General features: G+C 41.4%; 1 protein-coding gene across 4 annotated transcripts in view; it reads right to left on the bottom strand.

Moving 5' to 3' along the window:
• The window catches only part of dennd1b (DENN/MADD domain containing 1B), a 111,417-nt gene that overhangs the window by 26,368 nt on the left and 71,968 nt on the right, over positions 1–13,081 (bottom strand). For all 4 annotated transcript variants that reach the window (XM_030434508.1, XM_030434507.1, XM_030434509.1 and 1 more), the window contains 2 exons: positions 6,038–6,163; positions 1,839–1,940 (listed from right to left, as the gene is read on the bottom strand). In XM_030434508.1, coding sequence (XP_030290368.1) covers positions 1,839–1,940; positions 6,038–6,163 — 228 coding nt within the window. The remainder of the gene's footprint in view (positions 1–1,838; positions 1,941–6,037; positions 6,164–13,081) is intronic.

Below are 13,081 nucleotides of genomic sequence, written 5' to 3'. Positions count from 1 at the left end.
AGGGGTGAGAGGAAATTTTCTTCAGAGCCAGAGGTGTCTCTCCACTCGGCTCTGGCTTGGCTAAGTTCAGCATTGCTGAAGGGATTTGAGAAGAAAAACATATTAAGTATACATGAGTGATTTTAAGGGAAACTCATGTAACCGCACATGAATAAAGGATACCTGCACACGTGCACATATCCTCCACATACACAGCACATGAACATACACATGAACACAGTGGTGTTTACAATATTGTGTCTAGAAGTGGTGGACTTCCAGTCTTCTGCAATAAATTTCAAACCACATTTTTTGATTGCACAGGCTTGTGCATACATGTGAAAAACAGAACGCAAACTTGATATGGTAAAAATACTTTAAACAGACCTGAGTTATCATGGTTTTGTTTGTACACGAGGCCAAATTTAGCATACAGAGAGGCATGAAGACATGTGTTGAGAGATAACCACAGTAAACAGTTTCTGGGGGTCAATAACAGGCTGTAATCCCAGGCCTCTCTCTTCTCCATTCCTCCTCACTCTGAACAACTGAACTGTCAAGATACTAAATGCTAACTTTACCCAGATGACAGTTTGCTGAGCACAAGGGGTGCCGAGAGGAAAAAATAAAGATTTTAACATTCTAAGGGAAAGAAAAATGTGCTAAAAAAATAAACAGCTCAAAAATAACCTGACACTGACGGGAGAGGACAGAGTAACCTACCTTATAAGCACTCAGTCATCTCTCTCAATTTGTGCTAGTCTAGAGCTGACAGGATAGAGCTGTGCATCTGTCAATGTGCCCATGTAACCAACAGCATCGTTGTTATAATTATGATCTCAGGATCAGTAAAAGTTCTGGTTTTATGCATGAACTTAAAGCAGCTACAAGGACCTTTAATTTATTTGTTGATCCTGGCAGCCCCTGTGGATAAAAGCAGTATGAGCACTGTCGCCTGTGTCGTAAAGATCTTGATCTGGCTAACGTGTGTTTCTTTTTTGTTTAACTATTGTTTCCAGGATCCACATGCGACAACAGAAAATGCATCAGCAGCGAAACCATTTGGGCCTAGTGCGCACTCTGATCAAATTTATTTGATCACTTGGTCACCATGCTATCTCTCCCCATAAATATTTTTCAAGACATTTTTGAAGTAGCCACATTTTTTGCGACAAGACTCGGTGTGAGCGGGACCGAGATTAATAACTGTAATACGACAATGGTGGACCAAAGCTTACTTCATTTTAGTGTTGTTCATTAGAGGTGTGTATCGTCATATCGTCATGTGGTCTGAATTTCTGTGTTACAGATTTGGCAAACAGCATGATTCTTGTCCAGTTTGTGCTTCCCAGTGACTTCATATAATCCTAAATGTGGCCAAACATTTCCTTTAAAAATATCAGATACATTTTTTATCATTCACTGCTGATACCTGCCTCCCTTCGTCACATCTGCCAGCATATCAAAGTAACGTTTGTCAGTTAGCCAAAAACAACGCAAGAGAGCGACATTACAGCATCACTTTATTCTCCAGCTGTGACCGGAAGATCAACACTACTCATGAGTAGAATCAAATTTTGCTGCAAACTCCCAATTTTATTCCGTCACTGCGATGATGCTGAATCTCCCACATCAGCACCAGCATGGATCATAAGAATCAAGAAATTTCCACACTTCTACCATTCATACACGTACATACACCACAGGTCACACGTTATCCTACAACCTTCCAGAATTTGAACATTTTTCTATGGTCAAATCCATTTGACTGGCTGCAGAACACCAACATTGAGTAGTTGTGTTTGCGACGCATACATTCACACAAGCACACTCACTTACATGCAGACAGCTGTTTGTACCTGTTTGAAGAGCTGCAGGTTGACAGCCATGGACAGGAAGTTCTTCATGGTGCTCGAGCGATGGTTCACAAAGCTTTCCTCGCAGAAAGTGATTGGCTCCCCCTGAGGAGTCCACAGAGACGTTATTGGCAAAAAATTAAAATAAACAATTAATACTAATTCATTTTGGCTCACTTCTCTTTGTACCAATCTGTTTTTCACCATGTTTACTCAGTTCAGAAATGAGCTACAGGAACTACGGCGGATGCGTTTGGTGGTTTGAAAAAGCAGGGGGTCTAAACCAAACAATGTTGTTATAATATCAATCACAGCGTTACGACGCTCACATCGTGTCCGTTATCTCTGTGCAATGCGACAGATCTGCTCTAACCAAGGAGTATTTCAACTGATTTCTTCATAAGTGAGGTAAGCGGGCCTGAAAACAGAAAATGATTCCAAAAGAGAGACAGGAAGGGAAGAGGAAGGAAGAGGAAGAAGGAGGAAGAAGAGAAAAAAAGACATCAAAACAGAAACCAGTTCCGCTGGCAGAATGCGCACAATCTCCCGAAAAGACCAGAAGACAGTGTCCCAGTAAACTCCCCAGTACTGCACAAGAACACATCATCACATTATTACTATTTCTTACATCATGTCAGTTGGCCTGTGAGCTATAGACACGGAGGATGACAACAGAACCACTGCAGGCCAATCACAAACAGCCTCACGGTAATTTCCAATTCATGTTTTCGCATAATTAACATAATTCTCACATATTTCAATGATGCTCTAAATTCATCTTGTGTAAAACAATGCACTTTGTCTGTTTGAGGCTGTGAGCACAGTGTGGCACATAAAAACAACTTAACAACACCGGAGACTAACCCATTTTCGAGGATGGGCGGATGATACCAGTGGCCCACATTACATCACAGGAATACTGCTCCACTTACATCACTAAAAGTTTTTAAGGCGTATTCTCTTGTAAAAAAGGCGAGTTGAAAGTAGCTTGTTGTAGTTTAATCAGCTTTGCAGTCTCCATCTGGCTGATACAGCCTCAGACCATTCTGAGACTTACTGCTGCTGAAAAAAACAACCAAACTCAACTTTAAGATTCAACAAAATCCTTTGGTTCACACCGGCCTGCACCAAATACCAACTGCTACTGCTGCTGGAATCAAACCAGTAGTTAAAACTAGTCTTTTAACTGCTCCAAAAGAATAAAGGAATGAGTTTAAGAGAATCACCACATTAAGGACGTCCGGCACAAGAAAGACATCAACAACTTTTAGCTAAAGCATAAAAAAAACCAATGTCTTAAATTGTGTGTGAAAATTTGGTCCAACAGTCAGTTGTCCGCAACAAACAGTACAGTATATAGTATATACGTGCATCCAGACATGCATCCCTCTATGTATTTTAGTTATAAGGACCCTTATTGTCGAAGGCAGGATTTTGGTATTTTTTTAATTATTTTTTGGCTACAAGGCAGATTCAGGTGTTGGACTTTTGTAAAGTTGTGATGCCGTACCCCTGACCACAGTTGTGGTAGCAAAAACACAGACTGAGCTGATGCAGAAACATGGTGAGTTCAGGCCTGTAAGAGCTGACCAATCAGAGTAGACTGGACCCAAAAAGGAAAATGTTGTCATTTATCTATTAACCGAAATGCCGATGGAAAGACGACAAAGTAGTCCACAAACATCTCTGGATTTTCAAAGCAAAACAGCATTGCAGCATTCTCCTTAACAACTGAAGTAGATGGGGGCAAAAAAAAATAATTAAAAAAAATAAAACCTTGAAAAAAAAAACCTAAAAACATGAAATGGCTCCACAAAGCTTGTTTAGCGTAATCTCTGCACTGGAAGTCCTGAGGTCCCAAACTGATCAATAAGAACATTTAAATAGGTGCAATTTGTTTCAGAAAAACAAACGGCACCTTGATTAAGACCTGCTTCTTCTTGTGGAAGACTCCCTCCTGTATGTGAACATGTGAACTCAATCTGCTGTAGCATGAGAAAAAGAGGATTGTGTAAGATGTGTGATGGCACCTCGGCCTCCGCCAAGAGTGAGAGTTTTCACATCAGGTCGGATGATATGAACAGGTTACCTGCTTACTTGAGTTCGAACTTCCGCTATTTCTGCCCTCAAATAACACCGAGCACAGAGTCGGGAATATGTACATGCACCAACTTGGCTTAGCTTCATCAGCGGTGTTAAAAACTAATTTCAGATGCTATTTCAGGTTCTTTTTACTTGACGCGTGTGTGTTGAGCTGGTGAGAAGCACCTGGGGGAGCATCAACGAGAGCTGAAATTGATGACCTAAGAAATGCTGTTCTCATCAGCTGATTGCGTCTTAACTCATTATCATTTTCCAGTATTGTTTCATTTACAACTCAGCAAGACTCCCACCAAGCATCCACACCCCTCCTTCTGTCGAGGCATATGTGCCTGTGAACCACAGCGCTCGACTCAGCTCTGTTGAGGAAGATCTTTTTCCTCAGCTCAATACCAATACCTAGCAGAGTGATATTCCACAAATATCAGAACGGAGGGAGTATCATCAGTATCTTCATGAAGGCAGGTTTGTGCACGCTCATCTGTGTGCATGCATGTTAACTCCACAGCTTTTATAAGGATCCTGTCTAAAAGATAACACGGCGTGAGCGTGAGTGAACTAAGAAATTACTGCATGTTGAGCTCCCACATACACAAACACGCGCATACACTGAGTCTCAGTACTTGTGTCAGAGGGGAGGCAGTTTGTTCGTATACTGTCTGTATACAGAGAAAAGAAAGACAGCATCAATAATGTAGCATCTTGACTCCGGGAGTCCACAAAGTCCAATTAATCTCAAAGCCAAAGGAACAAAGGCTTCGCTATTTGACAAACAGGACATGCTGTAGTTTGCTGTGCTCTGACTCAGACTTGATAAGCAGAAAAGATCCAGAAAAAAAATGCTAGGGGAGCTTAGTAAAGGAGAGTAAAACACCAAAGATGGCTAAAAGGGATCTTCAAAGGGAATGTCCTGACTCTTTTCAGCTCCTCTGACATTTCACTGCATCAGACAGGCCCACCTTAGCTCTGCGCTCCAGCTGAAAACACACCTTTTACTTTCAGTCAAAACTGCCCCAGTCTAACCAGACTCCAGTGAAATTTGACTCAAATCACCCAAACTGAGATGGCTACTGTGTGCTGCACATTCTGAGGAGTCAATATATTCATGGTTAGATCTACTAGTGTATGAAAATGCAATCTGCGGCCTTTATACTCAATATCTGATAATGAATTATTCTTGTTTTTACATGCAATTCAAAGGAGCATGACCATTGTTGAAACATGGTTTTTCATAACTATTTTTTTGCTGTCAAGTCCAGGGATCAGTCTGTAATGAGTCTGACTGGTCAGTTCAGCCAAAGAGAGAGAAAAAAAACCCCACTAAAATTAAAATCTCCCTCCCAAAAACCGGTTTTAAGAATAGAGCCAATTTCATCTGGGTCTTATCTCGGTCTCAGACAAAGAGGACTCTGGTTTTCATATCAAGACCAGTCAAGACCACACTTGCAGGTATTGATATTGATATACATTAATATTGAATTGCGTGAAACATCCTGTACTTTATTGTTTCTATAGGAAGACAAGGGTCACCCAGAAAAAAAGTATTGTGTAGGTTAATGGTTAAACAATGAAAAGGAATACTGAATAAAGATTAAGGTCAAGTTCTATGTCCTATGTGTTTGTATTTGTTTGCTCATAGCAATTTAAAAGGGTGAATGAAGAGGAATATTCGTTTGATTTCTGTTGCTGTATTTCATGCAAATGTGGATCAGATCAATTTTATGGAGTGGGTCTCGGTTTAGGTGGTCTTGGCCACGACACCGGTTTTAGGTTTTCGGGATGCTGGTCTTTGAGAGGGACATAAGTGGAATTTCACTGTATTGAAAAAGCAAACATTTATTTAGATAATCCAAAGATCTTACTGTGATCAGTTTTCAACGGAAATATCATCTACTGAGGAAATAGTCTCTGGAAATGCCTTCATGAAACTATTAACATAATGTTCTATGATATCCAGAGCAAGGAAAAAAGCATCACGCTCTGGGTTTGATACTGAACATATATCCAATCATGAATTCTTTAAGCAAAAAAAGTCTGTAATATATGTAACACAGCAGAGGTAGTGACTGATGGTCAGTAGTGATTGATGACTGGGTCCTTACAGGTTTATATCTGAGGGCATCTCGGTAGGATCCAAACAGAGCGGCCTGCGCTCTAAGAAAGGCCCTCGCCACGCCACATCCTGTTGCTGTCGACTGCTTCTTCAACTTGCCCTTCAGAGAGGATACCTGGTGAAAAACATAAAGAGGGAGGGAGAGAAAGAAAGAGAGAGGGAGAGGGTTGGGGTGGGGTGGGGTGGGGTGGGGGGGGGGGGGGGGGGGGGGGGGGTGGGGTGGGTGGAGAGATGGAGGGGTAAAAGTTAAATTATCACCTCTGAAATTGGTGGAGGAAACAGCTAGCCCATTCCGGGTGTGAAGTATCACATTTGCAGGTCATCTCAAAAAAGGAAAGAAAAGAAAGGGAAAAAGCTTCTGCCTTTCCTCCGAGCTTATCTGTTGTGCTGCTGAGAGCACCTGCTGCTTTGCTAATTGAGCCGAGGACCGGGGGGGGGGGGGGGGGGTGCAGCGAGCGGGAGGGGACGGCGGAGAGGAAATGGAAACTTGCATCCTTGCTCTTCCTCTCTCACCCTCTCTCTCCATGCTGCCACCCCCGCTCTCCTCCCATCACCTTCTCCTTCCATTTCTTACTCACCTCCTCTTTCTTTCCAGTCCTCCTGTTTTCCCCTCCCCTGTTGGCTCTTCCGAACTCCCTCTAGAAAGGGACTCTTGACATAAAATGTCTTTAATTATTTTCCCCCTACTCCTGGCTCTGTCTCCAGGACTCCAGGCGAGAGTGGAGGAGCAGCAGGCCCAAGCTTGTTTTAGGATGACAAAAGATTCACCCTGGCCACGGGGCCCTGGGGAGTCTGGGAAGGAAGTTGTCAAGAGGCTCTCCTCACCTGCTCAGCAGTAGTCTGACTGTATTGTGGCAGAGCGAGGAGGAGGCAGAGATAGCGGAGGGACTGCTGCTCTCTGTGTGGGTTGTGCCAGCTTAGCACAAAAGCACAACGTTTGATTGGGTTGCACAGGAGGTCTATATTACTTTAATGCAGTTTTGGTGTGGGCTGCAGCAATATGGGCTTATATTATGATTTAAAAAAGAAATACCTATGAGTTTTACCTCCAACCTCAATTAGTGAAAAACATTCATTATAATTCATCACTGAAAATCTTTCCATTGTTTCATCTTATATCCTATGCTGTCTAGCAATATATAATAAGATATTTTGCTGGACATAAGAACTCAGTAAAGTGTTGCCTGTAGAACTGCAGCTGGTGCGGATCTGGCGTCTAACTCACGTCCAGATTAAACAGAAGTTCTCGAGGTAATGACATTATACCTCACTTCACCACTCTGTTGTCTTAATTTGGAGTGAGAAAACCGTCTGCCCATGCAGAACTGATATAGTAATTAGCAGAACAAAACAGAGTTATGAAAATTTTTGGTTACAGTTAACACTGCACTGCATATTTCACCAGTTCATTCAATCACGTATGCAGTATTAATGCAGCGCAACATTTTGCGGCGTGTGCTCTGCTGGTTTTATGCTCGGTGTAGGTGTCGGATACTCACTGACTTAATTGTCTGGCTTGTCCACCTCTGTAAAGCAACCTAAAGCATTTACAACAAATCTTATATATCAGCGTTATTAGTCTTAATTGGTAGCAGGGGTATATGTGGGCACGGAGAGAAGGCAGAAGAGATGAAAGCAGGCGAAAATCTGAGGTTGTGTCAACTTATTAAATGACCGCACTTCTTCAGTGATGTGATAAAATTTTGATCAGGTCTATTTCAATCAGTGGTGACCAAATATATCACGCTGTGCCGCGGCGGCATTAGAGGGATATCGGGGGTCTGGTGTCTGCAATTAGCCTATCTGGAAAACTTCAGGGAGGAGAAGCAAAGTGTTAGCACAGCTCATACAAAGGACAGGCAGAAAGAAAGGGAGGCTGAGAGGGAGGGAGAGAAAGTGAGACAGAGAGTGGCAGTCTTAAACTGGGACAAAGACAAAACGAACAGCGTCGATTTCTCTCCCCTGGGCTTTCTCACTCTCCACAACGTCCCCGTGCTGCCATTGCGAATGCTCCCAGGCATCAAACAGGAAGTTTATCACGGATAAATTAACAAGTGTCATCTCCATATTCACTCATTGTGCTAAATGCTTTTATGTTTATGTAAAGCCCTTTCTGAAATTAATATTTCATGTTTATGTGCATTTTCACTGATTTTTTTTCCTCCTTGCAAATCATTAAACTGTCTTTTTTTGTGGGGGGGTGGGGGGTGGTGGTGGGGGTAATCAAAGCGAACACAATGTCAGTCTAAGTGGGGGAGGCATACCCCAAAGACTGTCAGAGAAGACGGGATAGCAGAGTTTACTCTGCACACAGAGTTCTGTACAGCCGCTTTGAACGGGTGAGAGCACTGCAGTGGCAAACACTTTTTAATGAGGTGGGGACACCACTCCACCGTGTTTTGTTTCCCAGTGTTACAGAAAAATGGGTGATAAAGCGATAAGTTCAAAGTTTCACATTTATTCACGAGTAAGGTTTAGGATAATGAAAAATCTCCTCCTTTAGTCGCATGTGGTGATTAATTAAATTGTCACTTATAACAAATATAGCAGTAGCGCATGAAAAATACCAGACTATCGTTTTTGCTAATAGAAAAACGAGGCAAGGTCTGCGGTGCTCTCCTTCACACATCTGACGCCAAAAAGTAAATGTGTGTTGAGCAGTTGGGTTTTGAATGTGGCGCCTACGCCACAATCATCAGGTATGCCTCCACGGTAATGGCTCTGTCAAACTAATTAACTTCTACCGTTTGAGTGAAGCTAACGAGATGCGTACAGGCATCAGAGGAAGGCCAGGCTCTACAGGTGATAACCCAATTTGGCAGTGACATTTTTTAGTGTAAAGTCACAGTGGCGGTGATGAGATCAAAGGCACAGAGTCCCCCATTGGGTCCAATTAGAACTATAGCATTGTACAGGGAAGGGGTGGCAGGAGGAGAGAGGGGAGTGGGTGGTTGGGCGAGAGTCGAAGAAAAAAAAAAAAAAAACTGTTGAGTTATGATATTCATAATCTATGCAGAGGGGCCTTTCCAGTACAGGTCTTCTCCCCATAGCTGTGATCTTTTCAATTTACATCAAGGGAAGATGGTTGGGGATGAAAGCGGGGCATCCAAAGCGCACAGCCCACAGAGGGCAGACATGGGGTCTCATTAAGGCCCGGCCCAGCCAGGCCCAAACAGGGTTTGAAGTGCGTCACATAAAGAGCACAGGGTCAAAGGTCAGACATAGAACAGATCTCCATTTAACTCTCCAGCTGGAGATGGTAATTAGCAGGTGCAATCATAATCCCTGCCTGACTGTAAGGGATGATACCGCTGTAGGTGACACCAGGCATATGTGTGAATGTTTACGTATGGATGTGTGTGTGCATCTCTCCTTGCATATGTACGCACAAGTGATGCATCAATACATTGATATGAACGCAAACACCCATAAGGGCTCCCAACTCGTATCACACTCAAATGCATGTGAATACAGAATATGCAGGTACTGCGTGTGTACTGTGTGTTTATATATGCTTAATATCAGCTTTTGGAGAATTTCAAAATATAATTAAAACCACACCTCTCTCTGTCTTTGTATGAGATGGTGTAGCTGCGGCTGCCTCATTCTAAAACCCAACCTAATAAAATGATCATATTGTATAATATCTCTAGAAAACACATCATATGAAACCCGGTCATTGCTGGTAATTATCTCTTGGAAATAAACCTCCGCTTTCAGTCAACAACAAAAAAGCAGAAAACAAAAAACATGAAAAAAGATATGAGTCTGTCTGACAATATCATATTAACTACGGAGTAATTGAAAAAAATGGTTTAAAAAAAGCAGCAAAAGTTACACACAAAACTCTGAATATATATTTAGAATTATCCTTCTAAATTTTCACGAAAGCATAAAAAAACCCCTCCCAAATAACGACCCTGACACTTGTCTGTTGTTAAAAAAATAAATAAATAGAAAGTTGGGTTTTCTTCTCACAAAAAAAGAATGTTTTGTTTAAGATTCTGTCCAGGGAAAGAAAGCCATGGGGACGCAATTAAAGAACTACAAAGAAAAAAAAAATAGTTATGAAAATCTCTCACTTTCTTTTGATGTGCTGCAGTATGAACTGTACACACACTCACGCACACACACGCAAATCTGAACAAAGACACACAGAGAACCGGCGTACACTCTCACACATGCACAAACACACACACACGCACACACACACACATACTTGGAATGTATGAAATTCATTTGTTCAATTTTAAACAAATACTCGATATTTTCATGATTTCTTTTAAATTAACCTCCATTTTCAGTCTCATGGTAAAAGTGCACAATAATTGGTATATCGCTTAAGTTGAGGAGGTGTTAATTACAATCTATTATAACTAGCCACATAAGATCATTAACTTCTATTCTTTGCTTTGATACCAGAATTAACTTGGGTGAATAATAAATTAGCAAAGTGATATGGTGAAATAAATATGTACAAATGGACAAAGACTACAACAGATTAACTATTAACGCACGTAGTGAGACTTGTTCAATAAATGCAACACAATGCATTAGTCAAGCCAAATGAAAAAGAGCGAGAAAGCAACGGGGAGAGAGAGTCTGTGTGTGTGTGTGTGTGTGTGTGTGTGTGTGTGTGTGTGTGTGTGTGTGTGTGTGTGTGTGTTTTAATAGGGCTATCTCATTGCCATGAGACTCTCCCCGGTGTGGGGTTACTTTGTCAAGCTGACCTCTTATAGCAGCTGAGCGGCTGAGTTTTGCATACATAATTAACTACAGCTAAATGTCATCTCTCACTTCAATAACTAACGCAGTGGGTGATGCTGCTCTCCCTTTTTGACTTCTAATCCGGAGTGAACCGCCGGCAGAACGAGTATGTGAAAATGAAGTGCAGCTTTTAAAACGCCACATGAGTAAATGAAGGGCTGCTAAAACACCGCGGAGAGAGTGTATGCACAGTTCAGCGCCATTTAAAACAATTGTAACCTGTAAAATAATGGTTTAAATGAGCAGATCTCGCCATTTGCAGTAGGTAAAGTACGAACACGGCAGCGGGAACGAAATCAAATACTTTGGAGCTTGTTATTATATGTTGTAGCCACCGAGACTGCTTCTGGTAAAGTACAGTATGTGACTGAGGTGGAGCAACCACATTCCCAGCGCCGAGCTACCGTCTAGTTAGTGCAGCACGCAAAGGGGTTTTACTGTAGATGGCTCCGCGATACAAGGAAGGCACCAGTGAAGTGAAACACACTTGTCTTGGCTGTATATTAAATGAAAATGGGAGAATCTGGTGGACAAACCGAAAATCTGTGAGTAGCAGAAGTTTACTCCTGAACTAGATCTGAATGTCATTGATGAACATTCCTGGCCGACAACGTGTAGGTGTCTCTGTGTGTGTCTGTGCATCTGCATGTGTGAGCGTTCGCCTGCTGTCGGCTGTTGCAGACGATGATGTAGATGTTGTTTTCTTGGAGCATCGGAAACTGAAACACCAAATTAAAGCCGCGATGTTTGATTAAGTGTGCCAGGTGATCTCAGGAGAGGCGCGCAGACACAACCGCAACCCCCTCATTCATTTGTAAACCTCCAAATGCAGGCTTGAAATACAGGAAGTAGGAGTGTACGCTGTAAATTTCCCCCTTTATTGGGAATACAAATGATCAAATGTATGAAGGCTCGGAATGTATGGGTACACGGTGTCAGCAAAGTAGCGAGAGGCAGAGAGGAGGAGAATAGAAGGAATTAGGCTGTGATGTGAGAGAGAGCATCTGAAAATAAAGATGTAAGCTGCATTGTAGCACCTCACCTTGAATGTGTGGCACAGAAAGAATAATACATGAAAAAATTCTTCCGTCATTGGTTTGAGATCAATTGCCGGGATCAAATAAAAATCTGATTCAGTCACACACTGTTTGTTTTCAGAATTAACAGACTCCTAATTTGCTATTCTTGGATACTTTTAATGACTAGCTCGGTAAACAGCTCCACCAACCAAAAGCCAATTATAACTTTATCAGCACAATCTCTGCGCAGGAAAGGAACTGTGGAAACAGAAAATACCTTGATCTTCCAGGGAAAAACTACAGGTTTTTTTTTTTTTTTTTTATATTGAGTATTTCTTTTATTTTATTTCTTTTCTGCTTGTCAACATATTGATTTTACTGACACAAGCACAGTCTCTCAGAGATTAATATGATTTATTAATGTGCAAAAACTTTCGCTGTAACTTAGTCGATCTGAAAAATATGCAAAGTCCCGGTAAAAATATACAATTTGAAATATAAAAAAAAAACTGTTATTGTGTATATCTAAAACAGACAACAAAAGAAAAGTACACACTCGAATAACCCAACAAAAACAATAATTGATCTGCATTATTTTTACACAAATATAAAAAAATAATACATATACTGGTTCAAAAAGGAAATGTTTAGATTGACTTTCAATAAATATTGAAAAAACTGAAAAACGATAAAAGGAAAAAAAGATTAGAGAGATTGATGTGATTAATATATTTCCACTGTCAAAATGTACCGTGTGCTTTTAAATAGACAAATCCAGAACAAAACTACAATTAATTTAGGACCTTTGATTCACGTGATGTTTCCAATTTAAAAAATGTCAGACATTATTCACAAAAGATTGTTGCATCCTTTTTTGACCCGTTACCAATTACTCCCTTATTCTGATCTTTCCTTTTTCTGCTAAACGGAACCACTACTGGCATGGTAGCATTTGTAAAAGTCAATAAATCTAAAATATTATGTGTGAAGTTGCGGGGAAAGACCATTAAGGGGCGGGCACTAGTGGAGCCGGTGCAGGGGTCCTGTCTGAAAGAGGGCGGCTAATTCAGGACAACTGTGAACTCTGAACCTGCTAAAAGCTTGGCCACTGGTCAGCCGAGCCACGTAATAGAGTCCACATGTGCTCACAGCCTGCGTTGCCATAATTAGACGGATCTCTAAAGGTTTGCTTAAATCAACATCAGAGTGCTTTGTTTTCCCTCTGAGTTAAATACGCACAAAAATTG

The sequence above is a fragment of the Sparus aurata genome, chromosome 11 (assembly GCF_900880675.1).
Source record: "Sparus aurata chromosome 11, fSpaAur1.1, whole genome shotgun sequence".
Classification (NCBI taxonomy): Eukaryota; Metazoa; Chordata; class Actinopteri; order Spariformes; family Sparidae; genus Sparus; species Sparus aurata.
Note: the sequence above shows the minus strand (reverse complement) of the source record. Positions and strands in the feature narration are given on the sequence as shown.